The sequence below is a fragment of the Danio rerio genome, chromosome 7 (assembly GCF_052040795.2).
Source record: "Danio rerio strain M-AB ecotype USA chromosome 7, GRCz13ab, whole genome shotgun sequence".
NCBI classification, from domain to species: domain Eukaryota; kingdom Metazoa; phylum Chordata; class Actinopteri; order Cypriniformes; family Danionidae; genus Danio; species Danio rerio.
This window is the reverse complement of record NC_141027.1, coordinates 36,717,415-36,737,059: the sequence shown is the minus strand read 5'-3', so window position 1 is coordinate 36,737,059 and position 19,645 is coordinate 36,717,415. Positions and strand designations below refer to the sequence as shown.

The 19,645-nt window shown below is 36.1% G+C and overlaps 1 protein-coding gene across 29 annotated transcripts in view; it reads right to left on the bottom strand.

The window, feature by feature from the left end:
• The window catches only part of chd9 (chromodomain helicase DNA binding protein 9), a 117,126-nt gene that overhangs the window by 4,188 nt on the left and 93,293 nt on the right, over positions 1-19,645 (bottom strand). For 10 of the 29 annotated variants that reach the window (XM_087261492.1, XM_087261494.1, XM_087261491.1 and 7 more), the window contains 19 exons: positions 19,456-19,566; positions 18,861-19,057; positions 16,803-17,002; positions 16,543-16,702; positions 12,179-12,268; positions 10,629-10,732; positions 10,430-10,547; positions 10,241-10,298; positions 8,918-8,963; positions 8,551-8,803; positions 7,426-7,631; positions 6,425-7,312; positions 4,729-4,889; positions 4,359-4,535; positions 2,855-3,026; positions 2,046-2,185; positions 1,313-1,534; positions 782-919; positions 598-702 (listed from right to left, as the gene is read on the bottom strand). In XM_087261492.1, coding sequence (XP_087117618.1) covers positions 598-702; positions 782-919; positions 1,313-1,534; positions 2,046-2,185; positions 2,855-3,026; positions 4,359-4,535; positions 4,729-4,889; positions 6,425-7,312; positions 7,426-7,631; positions 8,551-8,803; positions 8,918-8,963; positions 10,241-10,298; positions 10,430-10,547; positions 10,629-10,732; positions 12,179-12,268; positions 16,543-16,702; positions 16,803-17,002; positions 18,861-19,057; positions 19,456-19,566 — 3,546 coding nt within the window. Of the gene's footprint in view, positions 1-597; positions 703-781; positions 920-1,312; positions 1,535-2,045; positions 2,186-2,854; positions 3,027-4,304; positions 4,536-4,728; positions 4,890-6,424; positions 7,313-7,425; positions 7,632-8,550; positions 8,804-8,917; positions 8,964-10,240; positions 10,299-10,429; positions 10,548-10,628; positions 10,733-12,178; positions 12,269-16,542; positions 16,703-16,802; positions 17,003-18,860; positions 19,058-19,455; positions 19,567-19,645 lie in introns of all 29 variants that reach the window. The other 19 variants (XM_087261485.1, XM_087261486.1, XM_087261484.1 and 16 more) reach the window with 3 other exon arrangements.

Below are 19,645 nucleotides of genomic sequence, written 5' to 3'. Positions count from 1 at the left end.
TTGTTGACCAAGAAAATTCATTACATACATTATTACAGCATTTCTTGGTTTGAAAATTACTTGATTGGGGCTGTTTATTATTTATTATCTGCTCAATGCCATTCCAGCAACTACAGCTATATTTATGGTTAATATATTCATTAATTTTAACACTTTACTGGGGTATATAAAATCCACACTGGTCAGAGTTAAATGAACATTTTCAACACTGGCTCAAGAGTTAAATATGTATTTCTTGTTTTATCAGTAATTATTCACATACTTTATGAATGCAATATATACTATTCTAGTCATGCCTTATAAAACATTCATACATTCATTTTCTTTTTGACTTAGTCCCTTTATTAATGTGGAAGAAAAGGAACCGCAGTACCTGAAGTAAACCCACAGAGACACAGGAGGAAATGTAAACTTAATGAAAGGCCACCATCCAAGAGGGAGCTTGAAATGTTTTTTTTTTCTTTATGCGAGACAACAGTGCTAGCCACTGGGCTAACATGTCATTTTTTAAATACAGTATAATATCAGTATACTGCACACACAATTTTTTATTAATGAACTGGATGTGAAATGGAAAACGTCTTTATTTTTACTCACAGACTGTTTGACAACATCGGCCCACTCGGGTGGAACCCCATACTCTGGGTTCTCTTGCAGGAACCGGCTTAAATCTTTTAGAGGAGGTGCAAAAGCACCACCAATCTAGAAGGAGGGAAAACTAGCATTACAAACAACCCCCAGTACAGCAATAAAGTGTGTTCACAACATCTACAACAATCACCTTGCGAGCATTTCGCCTGTTGATGATCTGCACTCTCTCTTCTCCTGTCAGGCTGTTGATGTCGATTTTATTAGGGTTTCTACAGCGATGTCTCTTCTGTTTTGGTCTGCCATCTTGAAATTGCAGCTTGTTTGCAGTCTGTAAAACATGTTATGAAAAGACACTCACATAAAAGGTATATTCACACAGACTTGCTTGAAACTATATATATATATATATATTTGTATAGTATATATTTTTCGCCACTAAATATTGATTTAGATATTGATTAAAGTTAAAGGCATTGGTATTGTAATGTCTAAAAATAATGACTTGAGCAAAAAACATGGCACCCTTTCTTGTTTCATGCTCTAAATGGCTTTTTAATTTATATTCTGAAAAAATGTCATCAGTAGTTTACAGAATTATAGTATTCATTCACATACATTATCTGTAAATTACTGTAAAATACTGTAAATTGTACATTTAGAGAAACAGTAACTTAAATAACAAAATAAAAATCAAGTGCGTAATATAGGATCAGGTATTTACAGGAATAAAGGCTCCTACATCTGCCACGAAGCCCGGGTGTTCCTTTAGCCACTGGTCAAGTTCTTTCCGCTTTGGAGCATCCTCTCCAGCTAGTCGTGTCCCATCTTTGAGGCTGATGACAGGAACACGGCTCTCTGTATCAAAGGTACTAGGCCCCTGAGGTGTGCTCAGCCCAGATGGACCAGACATACCTGCGACACCACCACTCCAGCCAGCAGGAGTCTGCAAATGTAGATGCATTCACTTCATTCATACTGATTTAAGACAACTTTTATTAGCAACAGATTCTTCACAAATCTTCCATACCCAATATTCAATATTGATGCTGCTCCTTTTGTTGTTTAAATAGAAATTAATTAATTAATTAATTAATGGTCTGGCTCAGTGGTCTGACAGTGTTTAACAATGTCAAAATGACTGAGAAAAGGCCAATGAAATCAGAGAAGATGGAGCCTTAGCTTTACTCCATTAAAGAAGGTAAAGCATATAACAAATGCAATGATTTCCACTGCAATGCTTTACTTTTTTAATGGTGTACGTGTGAGATAATATGAGAGTATCTGTTCAAAACAGTTGATATTGATCTTTTTTTATGCTAACTTCCTTAAATACACATATTCCTCAGTTATTATTTTTTTTTTTAATAAAAACACTTTCTCAAAAAAATAATCCCTCCATATTCCAGACATGTTATGGCTTGTTCTTCATACAACATTATAAAAGTGAGTCAAACCTGCTCTGGCATCACAGGTGGCCTGTTTCTGTTCATGAACAGCAGGTCCATCCCTTCCACATTCTTCCTCCGTCCTCTCCGTCTTTTCACTATGGGCTGCCCATCCATTACTCCGTTCAATCGCATCTGCTCTGGCAGTACTGCAAAAACACAAAGAGCCCATTCAGCCTCAGCCTGCTTTGCACATGATATAAAGTGTGGTGTGGTCTGTGTGTAAAGCAGCTATCAGAGTAAAGCCTGATTTATACTTCTGCGTCAAGTGACCGGCGTAACCCACGGCGCAGGCAACGCGCGTGGCTGTGCATTTATACTTCTGCGCGCTGTCTCTGCCGGTCTGCATTAACACTTCCGAAACGCTAGTTGGCAGTGAGGTGTAAATGTTCCTCTGTGTCAAGTTTCTTCGCTACTTTTTTGCATTTCCTGAACACTTCCGGGATGTACAAGTGGCTCAAACTCGCTCATTTTGAGGCAGGAACCAGCGGACGTGCAACAACTTTAACTATGAGGTAAACACAAAACAAAACTTTCCATCCGGAGCTCCTTCACGGGACTCCACACTTGTAAACAATCGCTCGCGCGGCGTCGCGCCATTCGCGCGCCTCTAGGTCCCGCCCAGACTCGTCAGCGCTACCAAGCCGACCAATCACAGAGCTTATGCTACGCGTCGTTGCGACGTGTAGTTACATTTTTTGAGAGGTGCACGTCAGTGACGGCGATGGCCACGGCGAAGGGCTATGCGTCAGCGCCGTAGCATACGCCGGTGTTTGACGCAGAAGTATAAATCAGGCTTAAGTATGGTTATATGCTACCTTGTGGATAGTTCTGTGTTTTGGTGTAGTCCGCAAGGCTGATATCAGACGCATTCTGCAACTCTTGTAGTCGGGCTAAGTACTGCTGTTGGGCAAGAGGTCCTTCTTCTCCCTCCAGGGGGCGCTTCAGGGGTAAACCCTGCTTCTGGAAGGTCAGTTTAAGGCTGCCCTCCTGATATAGGTTACAGGACAAAGGTCAGAGGTTAAAGACACATTGCTAATAGAAAGGTTCCCTGTAAAGTCTGAGACCTGTGAGGTCTGCTGAATGAATACAGAAGTTTTACAGATAAAAAAGAGGTACCCAATTGACACAGAGGTAGTTTTGAATCAAGGAAATATTATGTGTCTAGTAGTTTTGACCACTGAAACACTGAGTCAAAGTACTTCAAGGTGATGTGTGTAATTTATCTGATGCACAAACAGTATTTTTTGGAACTCTGATCAGCCTGATATTAGAAACACAGGCACAGTTAATGAGTAATGTTTGAACTAAGTTTAAATAAAATTATAAATCACTGTTTAATGAGGGTTTAAATATTTTTTTCTCTCTAACGGTCAACAACTCTTGGAAAAAAAATAATGATAAAACATAATTATGTGAAATATAATTGCAATGCATAAAAAATAGTTTCTATTTTAACATATGTAATCTAACCTAAAATATTCCAGTGTTGTCAAAGCTAGTGCATTCATTACTCCAGTCTTCAGTGTCACATAATTATTTTAGTAATCATTCTAATATGCTAATTTAAGCCTACTGTAACGTGTATCATGATTATGTGCTGAAAACAGTTGCTGGTTTATATTTTATTTATCTTTGCATTTAAATTATAATTTGTTTTAAGATTATTTAATTAATCAAACATCGAAATGAACATTTATTTGAAATACATGAAATTGAAAATGTATCATTTTTGAAATCATGTATTAATTTCCTTAAAAAAGTCTTAATTTGTGTTTATAAAATATAGTAAAACATTAAAATTAATATATTACAATAAACTATGCTTATGACAAGCATTTAGCAATATTTCTTGTAGTACTGAGGTAATGAGCAATGAATGGTGGTTATAGCCTTTTTCTATTAAGACGGAAATGCCACACCTCACCTTAAAAGCAAAGGACAAAGGGGTAAGATTGACTGTGTGCAGTGTGTTTGGTTTAAAAAAAGTCAATGTTGCAAAATCAGTGTTGTATACTTGAAGTGATTCCAGCGAGAGTCAGTTGGTCTCCAGGTAGTCAAAGAAAGCAAAATGCTAAGATAGCAAAGTAAAAATGAAACTGAAGCTGCAAAACTTTCAAAGCTAAAACAAATGAAAGGGAGAAGGAACCAAACAAACAAATACTGGAGGAAAAGGGGGGACCAAACAATAAAAACAATCAAAATATGCCAAGCACTGCAAGGACACTGCAGATCGGCATTTGTGGGGGAGAACGTAAAATAACATACGTTATTGATTTTGACTGAGAACTCCTTTTCTCTGTCTGCAACATGCTTCTTCACCTTTGAACCCTGAGGGGAGTCTGAGGGGTCTTCGGGGAGCGTGCTTGCATTGTCCAGGAGCTTGGTGGTGTAGAAAGATGCTACTGCATTGCCTTCATATGCACGACGAACCCCCGGCCATTTCCCCTTTAATACTGCCTGACATATACTGTCCAGCCGGTTTATCATGACACGGTCCTGCAATATAAATACATTATTTCCTAAATTACATTACAAATTACAAATACAAAGAACCATATGATTAAATTATATTCAGAAGCAGAGTGTTTATCAGTGTAAGTTTATCAGTTCTAATTCATGAAATGACAGTTGTTTATGATTAAACAACTAAAATTGACGGAGTTGTGCAGAAAATAACTACACTGCTCACCTTTGGCCAGTAGGAGGCAGCGAGCATGTAGCCTCCCTGGAAAGGGTGGGGAGGATTAGAGATACCGTTGGTCACATGACTGTCCTGCATGTCATCTTGTGTAGTGTTGAGTGATGCAACGCTGTCTTCGTCAAAGCCTTTAACACCAGGAACAACTGATGCTACAAGAAAACAAACAAACTCTTTAAAACGAAACACATCAACACACTTTAAACATTGTCTATTTCACATTTTGCTAAACCACACTCACCACACTAGAAAAAAAAAAAAAAAAAAAAAAAAAAAAAAAAAAATATATATATATATATATATATATATATATATATATATATATATATATATATATATATATTTTTTTTTTTTTTTTTTTTTTTTCATATTGTGCAAACAGTTTTTAATATCTATACAATTTACTACATTTGCCAAAATGTGGATTACACAAGCAGGTCACTCTGCTCTGCATACAGTATCCCACAATCTGCTCAACTTGAACTTTTGTTTCTAGTGAGACAAACTATCTATGGCATCATGGTGGCACAGTGGGTAGCATGATCGCCTCACAGCAAGAAGGTCGCTGGTTTGAGTCAATAGGCATTTCTGTGGGGAGTTTGCGTGTTCTCCCCATGTTCTCGTGGGTTTATTTCATCCAAACTCAGTAGTTCAACTGTAATCATATGAAGCTCCAAATGCCAAAAAAAGCCTTGAAAAATGACTTTGTTCACACTTTATTTTCTCTACTATTTCAAGTCAGGGTGCACAGGCAACACGACAAATTGCTATTTAAGTCAGCATGCATCATGCAAGCATCATATTGGAACTGCTGCATTCTATAGAGGATGAGGGAACTCTCAGATTTCATCTAAAATATCTTCATTTGTGTTGCAAATATGAATAAAAGTATCAGAGGATTAGAACGTGAAGGTAAATAATAATACTTTAATTATTTATTTATATAAGGTAAATAATAATACTTTTTGGGGGTGAACTAACCCTTTATTCTACAGTGTTCACCATAACGGAGCACACCCCATTTTGAAAATGAATATTTTTATCAATTTCTCAGTGAATATAGGCAATGTATTTTGGTGCATTTAAAGAAAACAGATTTTTTAAACAGATATATTTATTAAAACAATGTTTTAATCACCAAACATATTTTGAAATAATAAAATAATACAATTAAATTCAAGCAAAATATTGCAAAAACAAAAATTACAATCTGCAAAATTTCAACTAAATGTTTACATTTATTGCTTCTTGCTCTTGATTTTATTTATTTATTTTTTTATTTATTAATTTTTTTTTCTATAACATACATTTGCTCTACTGTGTTTGGACTCTCAGCAGTGAATATTGAACCACACTGAACTGAACTTAAACTCTATAACTAAACTCTAATTCACTATAATCTTCTATGTGAAGCTGCTTCGACACAATCTACATTGTAAACGCGCTATAGAAATACACCTGAATTGAATTGAACATTTGGGTGTACTAGTTTTTGCACCGTTATCTTAAGTTATTTTGTTAGATAAGCTCCAGATTTGGCTTCAGTACTGACTAATCTAATGTATATGCACAAATATAATATTGTAGAGCTTCATATTAAAAATATGAATTTTTAAAGATGTGTACTTATACGTGTTGAGCACTGTATCTGCCACAAATATTTGAAATGTTAGTGTAGCACACTCACCGTTTTTTGGTGCCTCCTCACTGTCACTGCCTTCTGAAGACGAGGATGATGATGACGAAGACGACGAGGAGCCTGAGGAACAGGAGGAAGACGAGGATGAAGAACTGGATCCTGACCTTGATGAAGACGAGGATGAGGAAGAAGATCTTGAAGAAGAGCTGGATGAAGAGCTGGACGAGGAGCCGTCTGAGTCTGAGTCTGATCTGGACTCTCTCCTGGCCTCCCTGCGGCTCCGCTTGCTCAGCTTCTTCTGTTTGCGAGTTATTGAGTTGGGTGTGAGTGGTTTTGTCCTGGCCGCCTCCATCCTGCTCTCACTCTCTCCCACTTTGAGGATGTCATCTTTCTCATCCACTCCTGAAGGTGTGGGAGGTCTGACAGAAGCAGTTTCCATCTTCAACTCTCGCTCTCCAGCTTCTTCCTCTCCCTCTGACAGCGGCTCCTCCTTCAGCTCGGTTTGGTTCAAGAGGGGTGAAGCAGAAGCCTCTTTCATCTGGATGTGCTGGAGGGGGGTCGGAAGAGGGGTTGGGGTGTGACACTGTCCCAGCGAAAGAGTCTGATTCGGGGCTTGAGCTTGTGCTGTGGATCCCTTGTTCTGACTGTAGTTTCTCTGGGCTGCCATGAAGCAGAGCTCCGGGTCGCGGAGGATGTGGTAGTCAGTTCGACTCACTCCGTGTTTAGCCGCCCCAAGCAGAAGATCCCGATCGTGGGATCCTGTTTCCCACCAGACTGGAAGATCGGGTCCTGGCTGGCACAGTGCGAGGTGCTCATAAAGCTGCGGGTGACGCAGCACCTGCTCTCTTATCTTCCGCAGCAGCTCCACGCGATATAAGGTACGTGATGCACGCTCCTCTGTGATTGGTTGTATAGCAAGAGAGGAGTCAACCATATCTAAGAAAGGAGAATATGGAAATGAATAAGAAAGAAAATGTGATACTGCACTAGCAGGTACACTAAGGGAAAATTGTTATGAGTGTGTGAGTGTATAGAGGATTGTGGCTCACCTCCCTCTATAGCAGGCAGGCGGCAGACTCTTCTGCACATGGCAATAAAGGCACACAGGTACTTGTGTAGACTTTCATCAGTTTTCTTGTGCAGTCGAGCCATAGCTCGAAACTTGGTCCAGTCAAAGCGGCCCAAATCTGGATCAAACACTACCCCGAAAGTCGAAACCACACGGTAGAAATCTGCCTCCTCCCTCCGTGTCCATCTATTGAAAGTTAATCAAGATTACAATATAAATAAAGTTACACAAAGAAATTTACTCTATCTCTATTTTTAATCTTAGATGCACAGGTCCTATTTTAGCATCACCTCATTTTACAATTTTATTCCCCCTTTTTTCTCAAATTTGAGGATGTTTTTATATGTGTATTTATTAATTGTAATATTATTATTATTTCAAGGCCACACAATATATGACCTTTTTAACTAATCAATTACTGTCAAAAGTGTCTTTGATTTCTTTTTTTAAGAAGAAAAAAAAAACATACTTTTGCATCTTTAGAACTAATCTGGAATACATTACACAACTTTAAATATCAAATTGGAACTTAAAGCAACAAACATCATACACGGATCGAAAACTGGGTATCATATTCTAAACAGTTGAGTATCACACACAACATACTTTCACATTGTTGTTGAAGTGACACTTTTAATAAAAAAATGTGCTTTAAAATCAGCTTAAAATATCAAGCATCTTATATATATATATATATATATATATATATATATATATATATATATATATATATATATATATATATATATATATATATATATATATATATATATATATATATATATATATATATATATATATATATATATATATATATATATATAAGCCTGAAGCTAAAACAAATCCAGTGCCTTTCATTTTCTACATGGTTTTCTGTGAAATCTATCAACTCCACCTGCCAAACATATTCAGTCTGGCTTCAGGCAACTAAATCCTCCAGGCTGCATAACAAAGAAAAAAAGAATGGGGCCAAAGTAATTTGGTGTATTCAAGCTTTTAGCTAACTCACTATTATTATTTATGTTTTCTATTAATTTGATCGGATCACACATAAAGTGACAGGAATGAATTGTCTTTGTTAGGGATGTTAACTAAAGCCTCTCACCGCTGTTGTCTTTCAATCTTAGCAGCGATTTTGGGATTGAACGTGTCAGTGAGTGTGGGGGGCATAGGGTAGAGGGCCGGGGTCATGGCCTGCTGCGTCTGGTGGATCTGAAGGATCTGTCTGCTCTTGGTGAAGCGTTGAGATGCAGTGATCAGACGCCGCAGTCGGGCGGTGAGCGCGGAGGGTGAGGGCCAATACACCCCTGAGCCAGAGCTCAGAGTCCCTCCACCACCGTCCAGCATAGACCCTCCTTCTGCATGAACACACAAACACACTGCTGATGACTCATGACTACTTACTGCAAACGCAGAACACACTGAAACATGTCTATATAAAAGCAAATGAAAAACACAATACAACACTGTACCTCCTGCATCAGTAATGACCAGGTCTCCTGGAGAGGAGGCATCATCCTATAGAAAAGAGCACATGTTAACACAGAACAGATCTACTTTAAAACACACAGAATGCAATTTGAGAAGTTTCAATTTTTTTTTTTTTTAGTTTCTATTAAGTTAAAGGGTTAGTTTACCCAAAAATAAAAATGACATCGCTGTTTACTCTCTCTCTCTCATGTGGTTTTACACACAAAAGAAGATATTTTGAAGAATGTTGGTTCCTCGCACCCATCGAAATACTATGGAAGTCAATGGGTGCCGACTACCAGCAATTTTCAAGATTTTTTTTTAGTGTTAAACAGAAGAATGAAACTAAAATGTGTCGAACAAGTGAATGGTGATTCCATGATGATAAATATATTTATATAATATAAAGATATATATATATATATTTTGAAACCCCTAAAACCAGGGTGCAAATTAAACATTGAAGATCACAGGGTCAACTTTTTCGGCAAAATTAGTACGTGTAGTATCAAATATATGTATTTATTTAAATTATATTTCAACTTATTAATATAACATAATGAGTTTTCAGTGTTTTGAGGTATATTATTATATTTAGTGTATTCTGACCTACAGTAATCTTAGAATAGTTATTTCAGAGGTTGCTTTAAGTGCAAAGTTCAAACTATGAGTTTAACTTTACTTTTGGGCTATATAAAGACGCAAACACCTATTTTACAAGATAAGTGCCATGTGAAGACTTGCAATGTCTATTGGTCCTCTAGATCTGCCGGTTTCAGACTGCTGAATATTTTTTTCTGAGACTGATTGACACGATTTTCGTGCCATCCAAAATGGTATAATCCGTTATAGGTGTAGTCAAATGTATTGCATGCATTTTATTATATAAACTATTTATATTATTATTTAAGATACAAATCAGAGAAAACCATGTCTCACTATTAAAGCGCTGACCCTCATACATCAAGTGTTTTGCACACGGCCTAAAACCCCTGTTTTGTTACATTATCTGATTCTGCATGGCAAAATAAATGAATAAAATTAGCAAAAAAAAACATATCTAACTTTGGAAAAAAGAATATTCTAAGTTCAGCTTCACAGAAAAACACACCTCTGTTTTGTGGCTGCATTCATTGAATTGAAACTACTGTCCTACTCATGGTTTTTTAATTATACTTCTTATCTGGTGCAGGCTTTCCAACACATAAATACAACCAGTGCTAAAATTTGCCCATTCCTCACAACACACCAGGTTATATTTTCTATAAGCTTTAGCATGGCCTCATGTGTTATCAGGTCCAGTTCTCCTTCTTCCACTTGCCTACCTCCATATCATCCTTCATCAAAGCAGGAGCAGGCTTATACTCAGGGTCGTCCACATCCCTGCACACACAGATAACACACACATACACAAACAAACACAGTTACAAACACCTCATTGAGCTTCTGCAGGCACAAACTGATAAAAGACTTCCTCTATCTGTATGAATGGAGCACATGTTTGTGTCTCCTACCCATCTATAAAGTCATTTCCTCTCTGTTCTGCAGCGATGGCCTTTTCGTCCGGCCGCCCAACCCTGTCCAGGAAACACAGTTTTGGATCTGCACGAATAGTGTTGTACTTCTCATAACCTGCAACAACACACAGACATCATTAGGTCATTAAATAAGAGTGTGAACATCTGAGATCACCTGAGAGCTGATGAAACTTACCGTGCTTATAAACTCCTAACAGCAGACATTTGTCCGAGAGCATGTCCCACCACATCGCAGGCATCTCTGAACGGTCCAGCTCAGGAACCCGGATCTCTATCTCACTGAAAGAAACCAAAGGAGACACATCAGGTATTATCAGTGGTGTTGCTTTACATTTTAGTAGAGATTAACATGATGTTTCTGGATGCTGATCATAATTGGACATTTTTTGAGCTAATCAAATAGCTATAGTATGTAGCGTTACAAATGATATTATTAACTTTTAAGTAAAGAGACACAAAAATAATCCGTTCATTTAGTCTTCACATACTCCAAACCCATTGGAGTTTCTTTCCTCTGAAGACAAAAGAAGATATTATGAAGAATGTTTGAAACTGGATGCCATCGACTTGGTATTGTTTTTTCTATTATGGATGTTAATGGCTACTGTTGGTGTCCAACATTCTTCAAACATCTTCTTTTGTGTTCAACAAAAGTTAGAAACTCTGCTTGAAACCACTAGAGTGTGATTAAATGGAGTGAATTAAACATGAGTGAATCTTTTTAACTGTATGGAGGCATTGATTATGTTTAGTGGATCTGAATGAACTGAATATATCTAACTGGTAAAGAGCTTGAGTTGTTGAGAATTAAAATGAAAGGTATAGATGTATTTAGTATTTTGTATTTAGGTTCTGGGTTCTCCCCCCACCAAAAAAAAAAAAAAAAAAATATTCTGCCATCATTAAATGATCCTAAACTTGATTTTTTCCTTCTTCTGTTGAAATCAGGAAGATATACTGAAAATAACAGCTATTAACTTTCAAAGTATTTTTGGTTCCCATTTATGGAAGTGAAAGGCTGTTTTACCCTTTGAATTCTTCAGTATATCTTCCATTGCGTTCAAGTATAAAACCGCTTGAGTGTGAGTAAACACTGAGGAAATTTTCATTTTTGAGTGAATGGTTCCTTTAAAGGTGCTTTTGTGGCACTTCATGAATACTGAAAAAAACATTGACAACATTTCATCTCTTATGTTCCACGAGGATTAAAAGTGACACTAGTGTGAATAAACTATGACACGGTCTTTATTTGTGGTGAACGACTGCTTTAAATGCTGGAATTGATATTATAAGTGTACTGAAGTTTCCACAGTTAAACAGCAGGTGGCGCTTCAATGCTCCTCTTAGTATAAAAAACTGGCTGAAACTGACTAATACTGGAGTAGTTCAAAGAGGACCTATTTATAATCCTAAAATCTAATGAGAACTATGATACACAAGTGAGCAGCTTTTGAAACCTTGGATATATATATACTGTATATATACTGTATATATATATATGTATATATATATATATATATATATATATATATATATATATATATATATATATATATATATATATATATATATATATATTTTTTTTTTAGAAGGACTTAAAAATTAATTTATTCTCAATTAGAAACTACAAGTAGTGATATTTCTACATATACAAACCACATCCCCCAGTTATCATCTTCCAGACTAGTGTAGAAATAATGTAAGAGGGAACATGATGACACATACCTGGCATCAATCCCTTCCAACACTTGTTGGCACTGTGCTCCAATCAGCTCTTGCTTCAGATAATACAGCATCCTGACCCTCAACAGCACCCTGATGGACAGAGGAGGAGAGATTGAGGTCAACGCACATAGAAACAAGAAAATACAGAGTGTTCCCTAATGCAATCAAAATAATGCACAACTGTCCATGCACCCTCATGGGGCGACTGAGCTTCTCTGCACACCCCAATTCACAGTGTTTCTTTGCATGTTAGCGCTGCCTGTATGAACAGCAACTTTTCCTAAAATGCACTATACAGTAATAAAGGTCTTTCAAATGGGGTTCTGCCGAATGATATATGAAGTGTGGCATTGATTGAACATGTTGGGCAGGAATATTAAATTTGACATATCCTTTCAACTGAACTTTTACCCTTAAACAATGAGGTTAATTAATAATAACTTTACTAGTAATCATATTGGTTTAATAAAAACAACCGAATAAAGTTATAATATTTGAAAGTGTAGATTTATTTTTCTTATTTATTTTAGTTTGGTTGCAATAAAAGCAGTTTTGAATTTTTCTAAACAGTTTTAATGTCAATATTATTAGCACCTCAAGATTTGTTTTGCGATTGGTTTCAGAAGAAACCATGGTTATCCAAAAACTTGTTTAATGAATATAACTTACCTAGATAAACGAATGGCCTAGTTAAGCCTTTAAATTGAACTTTAAACTGAATATTGGTATCTTGCGATAAAAGCCGATATATACAGTTGAGAGCAAAATTATTAACCCTCCTTTGAAATATTTTTTTAATGATTTTTTTTTATTGATTTGCTTCTGGAGAAAGTCTTATTTGATTTATTTTGGCCAGAATAAAAGCAGTTTTAAAACCATTTTAATATCAATATTATTAGCCCCCTTTAAGTTATATATACATTTTTGGACTGTCTACAGAACAAATCATCGTTATATAAGGATTTGCCTTATTAACCTAACTTGCCTAGTTAACCTAACTTAAGTGTTTAAGCCTTAAATTACACTTTATGCTGAATACTAGTATCTTAAAAAATAGCTAGTACAATATTATGTAGTCATATTGGCAAAAATAAAAAAAATCCACGGTTATCCAAAAACGTGACTAATGAATATAGCTTGCCTAGATAAACAAAAGACCTGGTTAAGCCTTTAAATTGCTATTTAAACTGAATATTGGTATGTTGCAAAATAAGCCGATTGTAGCAAGGAAGCAGGGCTGAGAGCAGTGGGAACAGAACGAGGCCGGTGCTTTAGTGATGATGAGAAGCACCTGCATCGCACACCAGCCTCAAGTCTCACGGAAGAGCTCTGGACTATAAAGGAAGGAGAGACGGAGGGGGAAGACAAAACAGGACCAGGCTGGGACAAGTTTGTTTTACTTTTGCTTTCAGTTTGGCTGCAGTCTCCATGAGAAGCTGCCGTCTGTTTTATTTTTCCTTCAATATATAATTTAAATGATATCCTTCTTCTTTAACTTTATTACAACAATATATACAGTTGAGAGCAAAACTATTAGACCTCCTGTGCAATATTAAATTCTTTTTTAAATATTTCTCAAATGATATCTACCAGATTAAGAACATATTCACAGTATTTTCTATAATTTTGTTTTTCTTCTGGAAAAAGTCTTAATTGTTTTATTTTGGCTACAATAAAAGCAGTTTTAAGTTTAAAAAAATATTTTTTTAAAGTCAAAATTGGCAACTCCTTTAAACAATTATTTTTTGGTAGTCTACAGAACAAACCATCATTATACAATGATTTGCCTGATTACCCTAACTTGCCTAGATAACATAATTTAACTAGTTAAGCCTTAAACATCACTTTAAGCTGAATACCAGTATCCTGAAAAATATCTAGTAAAATATTATGTGCTGCAATCATGGCAAAGATAAAATAAATCAGTTATTGGAAATAAGTTATTAAAACTATTATTTTTAGAAATGTGTTGAAAAAATCTGCTCTCCGTTAAACTGAAATTAAGGAAAAAATAAAATAATTCAAATTTAATAATATGTTTATAATTCTGACTTCAACTGTTTATATATCCAACCCTAAACTTTTGAACAGTAATATAAATGCACTTATGTGTACAATTTGATGCAATATGTGGTGCCATATGACTGGTGTTAATAGGTGTCAATAATTTTATCTAATGCATGTTTTTCCAAAGACATACTGTAAATGACTATGAATGTTGGTATTCCAAATGCACAAAACAACAACACTATTTCAAGTGTAATGCACAGCATAATCATTTTTTTAGAACATTCAAGCATCTTTATGTGTCCTTGACTATTTCGAACTTAAAGATTATTAATTTTCTCTCAAACTAAAACCGACGTGCTCACCCTAACATTCTAGCCCAGAGAGAAACTGCAGATGCATGTGAAGCTGACAGCTGTGTTTCAGGTCATCGCTGGTATGTGTGTGTGTGTGTGTTAAACAGCTTACTAAACAATGGGGAACTTTCTCCAATAGCAGAGAGCAATGAATGCACAGCAATAAACTCCCTAAACACAAACACACACACACACACACATCCTGGTCTAGAACAGTCCAATTATCAAAGCAAAATCACAGAGCCTGACGGCGTGACTTGTTCAACAACACTCTGCTTTCCACTATGAGAATATGTATAAGCATTTGAAAAAAGAAAGAATGGGATCCTACAGTAGTCAACTTGATTTGTCACCAGTTTCAGTTGTGAGACTGAAAATTCAAGCATTAAGAACTGAAAAGCATGACCTGAAACCACCTTTCTTAACCCACTTCCTAGGGAAAAAACCTAACTGTTGTGTGACTACAGTGGCGTGTGAGAGTGAGCTTTAGAATAAGATGATCACACAGCTAAAATGGAAGATTCCCTTTCATTATTGCATCATCCACCTCCTCCAGAGTTGCAGGTATCTATCCAATGCTGTTGAAAGTGGCTGTTACTGTGAGCCATGGCTTTTAAATATCTGATCATGAATGAATGCATGGAACAGACTCTCTCAAATCACATGGTTTTTCAAGCAACTGTTTCTTTACATCACTGCAGAATTACAAATGACTGTAATGTTAATTCTTCATAGTCTTGGTAAAACTTGATAATATCTCAACAAAAGTGGATCTCTGAGCACCAGTGTCATTATGCCTACCAGTAAAAATACCATCCTCATTAAAAACACTGCTCATTTTTTACAAAGCCAAATTTTTCTCCATGTACATGCCTACTCTGCATTACCAACAGTTGGCAACAAAAACGGCAACGTCCAAAGAAAACAAATGACTTCTAGTCAGTTTGTCGTTGCACAAGCGATTTATGTGTTAACACCCATTAACACCAGCCATATGGCAGTGAAAATTACATCAGAACATGCACAGAAGCACATTTGACTAATCGCTCAAAAGTGTGGGGTCATTTGTTTTAACAACTGAATATTTATATTCAGCTGGGATGCACTAAATGGATTAAAATGGATAAAACAAAAACAACGTGAACGTGTAATTCAAATAAATGACTTATATTTATTGAAATATAAATACAACTTATATTATTATATAATGTCCAATGTGGACATGCATCACAGTTTTTACAAAAAAAAGTATGATTTTATTTTTAGAACAAAACATATTAGAATGTTCTGGGGTCTCATTTTTAAATCTTTATGTAGAAACCTTCCTAAAATTTAACGTACGGCAGAATATATATATATATATATATATATATATATATATATATATATATATATATATATATATATATTTTTTTTTTTTTTTTTTTAATCTTATGATTATGGGTCATAAGGTGATTTAAAGTGGTACAATTAAGTTACATATAATTATATTTAAGTTAAATATGTTTACTTGAGAGTTTACTTATAGCTGCGCACATTCTGCCCGATCTGCTGTCAAGTTCTCTTTTATAGATCACAATTTCTGCATGAGTTCTGGCACACGCACATTTACATCCATGATTTGTGCATACGTCACATTTATAAATGAGACCCCTGATAATTAGAATGATCACAAAATAATTATCAGTTCCATAAATTTATCTTTTTTTTGGTCGAGCTTTTACAATGTAGACTGTCAAAGCAGTTTAGCATAGTGTAGATAATGAAAGAGGATAAAAACCATAACCTTTAAAAATGTCACTAAAAACTGTAATAATGGCTGCTGTCATGCATTTTAAATATATCCAAACAGACAACAACTAAACTAACTTAAATTGCAATTACATTTTTTTCAATATTACCATTTTAAGTGTACCATTTAGTCTTGATGAGAGTGAGAGACATTTCTTACCAACCCCAAACTTTTGGAAGGATAAATTGCACCTGTGATGCAATACTCACTTGTTGCAGTGGTGCTTCAAGTGTTTCTTGTAGCCGTCATCAGACAAAATGTGTTCTGGGTTGTGTTTTCGGATCCACTCTGCCTTCTGGATGTCGAAGGAGCTTGACTGAGTCTTCATCTTCTTTCCTTTTCTGCCTCGGGGTACTGGAGTCGACAAGCCTGCATCACAGTTAAAAAGCTCTTAATGACTCTTACAAATTCATGTACAACCAGACATTAATTGCTAACTTTATTTTAAAACAACACTCATTTCTCATACCCAAATGGTTCTGAAGTTCCTTGGTCCTGCCGTCCTCTGTGGGAGCGATCAGATCCCACATGAAGCTCTTGATTTTGTCGTCTCCTCTGTAATGAACGAGGCAGTATGACAGGAGTGCCCTGCAAATCCATTCCACGTCACGCTCACTTAGCTGTCGCTTAAAGCGCCCGTGAGCCAGGATGTCCTTCCAGCGGCCCCATCTGTAACCACAGACATAGATTCATCATTCTATCATCAGTGTGAAGAGGAGTCTCATTTCCTGTATCGATCTAGCCAATACATTTGTACATTAGTTAAAAAGAGCTTCATAATTACTTCTGTTATTAACATTATGACATATCAAATGGATAGTTCACCCCAAAATCAAAATGTACTCACTATTTAGTCACCCTCAAGTGTTTCCAAACCTTTATGAGTTACTTTGTTCTGTTGAACACCAAAGAAGATATTTTGAAGCAAGCTGAAAACCTGTAACCATTAACTTCCATAGTAGGAAAAACAATTACTGTGGAAGTCAATAGTTAAAGGTTTTCAGCTTTCTTCAGTATATATTATTTTGAAGAAAAAATAAACTCAAAGGTTAAAGGGTGAGTAAATAATGACTTATGAGTAAATGATGCTTTTTATTGGGTGAACTGTCCCTTTAACAGAATATAAATTAACTAAATATACAATAAAGTATGATTCATTCTAAAATGTATTTTTCATTGAAATACTGTATATAATGTATGAGCTGCTGACTTGTAATATACAAATTGCTAATTTAATTGTATAGCACATCACTCATTTTCAGGATATTTTTTTTTATTAATACCACAGAGGATTAAAATAATCCCACATAAAATGCATCCCCATTTGCAGCAGTACAACATTTGCAGCAGTACAGCCATTTTCAACATTACCATTAAAATTAACATAAAAAAGGCTTCCTGAGCACCAAATCAGCATATTAATATAATATCTGGAGGATCATGTGTCAATGAAGACTGAAGAAATGGCCGCTGAAAATCCAGCTTTGCATTTGCATTCAAATACTAAAATATATTAAAATAAAACCACACTTTTTAAAAAATATAATTCTTTCCAAACGTATTTATTTTTTTACAGTTTTTGTGAGCATAAGCATTAAATAATTTTTCTGAACAGACGTGAATTATTTTTGTTATTACTGTGCTTCTAAAATCAATTCATAGGGTTGTCCTGCATTGCAAATTTCAGTTCAGTTTATCAAACTCATTAAAGGACTCAAGAACCACTGTGTTTTTGTTTAGACATACACTATTAATGCCTCATTTCCACTGAGTGGTACGGTACTATACGGTACAGTACGGATCAACTTTATCAGGGTGTCTCCAGGGTGTCTTACTAAACACATGCTTTATATACATAAATACATGTGTATAAATGTTAATTACTAATCTCTCTATAAACAGGATTTGATTATACCTGAAGATCAATGGTGTGAAATAGCCTACTGTAATGTCTGCAATTATATGCATACTTACATTTAGGCCTTTTTTAGGGTCATAAAACAACAAGCAACATCGTGGTCAGTACAAACCACAACGTTTTATTTTTTACCAGCACATGTGAATGTTTTTTTCATGCATCACTTTTGAATACATGTCTGAAAGGTCGTCAGAAGCACTTTTCTTCTTGCATTTGTGGCTGTTCATCAGGACGACAATAAGGTTTGTTTGAGTTCAGGTCGACCATGGCTCGTTTTTATTCATATATATTATAAAAATGTAATGTCTCGGCTATTTATTTAAAAATGCTGCTTTCTTCCATTTTCCTGGCTTGTTGCACACTAGTGACATTTCTCTGTAAACCAATGGTGTTCAGCTATGAGTCTACCTCTGCTCTTTGGTACCCTTCTTTTGTGCTAGGTACCCTTTGGAAATGATACTCAAAAAGTCATACGATTTGCTTTTTGGTACCTTTTGACAGTGGAAACAGGCATAAAAGCATACCGAACTGTAGCGTACCGAACCATACCACTCAGTGGAAATGTGCCATTACAAATCTCTTATCTGCAGCTCCCTAGTAATCACTCACCCATACACCAGCAGATTCTTCTCCACCCTGAAGCACTCCGTGCGGCCATAACTGTTGAGTCGGTCATGCGGCCGGCGGAGTTTTGGTTTGTCATCTCCACTGCTCTCCCCTTCTGATAGCTCAGCCAGTTCGTCCTTGGTGGAGCTGAATGGCCGGGTCTGTTTCCTGACCCGAGGGGTGTCGATCACCAGACTGTTCTGTAGCAAAAACACATTCAAAGGCATCAGCGAAAACAGAACCACTGACCCACCTTTACTGACAGCAGTGCATTTAAATAACAGCAACCACATTCATCGTTTGTTTTCAATCAGCCTGGGCTCTCAACTACAGCACTTTCAACTAAAACAAAAAGGAACCCACAGAAAAGACTGATTGAGTTAGTTCAGAGAGTTCTTTACATTACACCTTCATCAGGTTAGTCAGCATCCTTTCATCTCTTACAGTAATAGCTCTCTCATCAAAATCTCATTTCTGGGGGTTTTCCCTTCAACCATTGGTATCAAAACAGAGAGTACATGCATAGATGTGCAGTTTGACATGGTTTGTAACAAGGATGTGGGCTTTTCTCCTCCTTTTTTGTTTGCATATAACTTACTCTGCCATTGACTGTATCCATGTCAATTTCAGCTTTCTTGGCCCACTTGTCCCAGAAGTTAGGGTCATCCAGAGAGATGTCTGTTCTGTTCCCTGAAGCTACAAAGCTGGCCTGTGAACACAACAAAAACAAATGAAAATGTTATGCCAAATAACATCTCCACAATGAAAACAGCCATTATTGGAAAGAA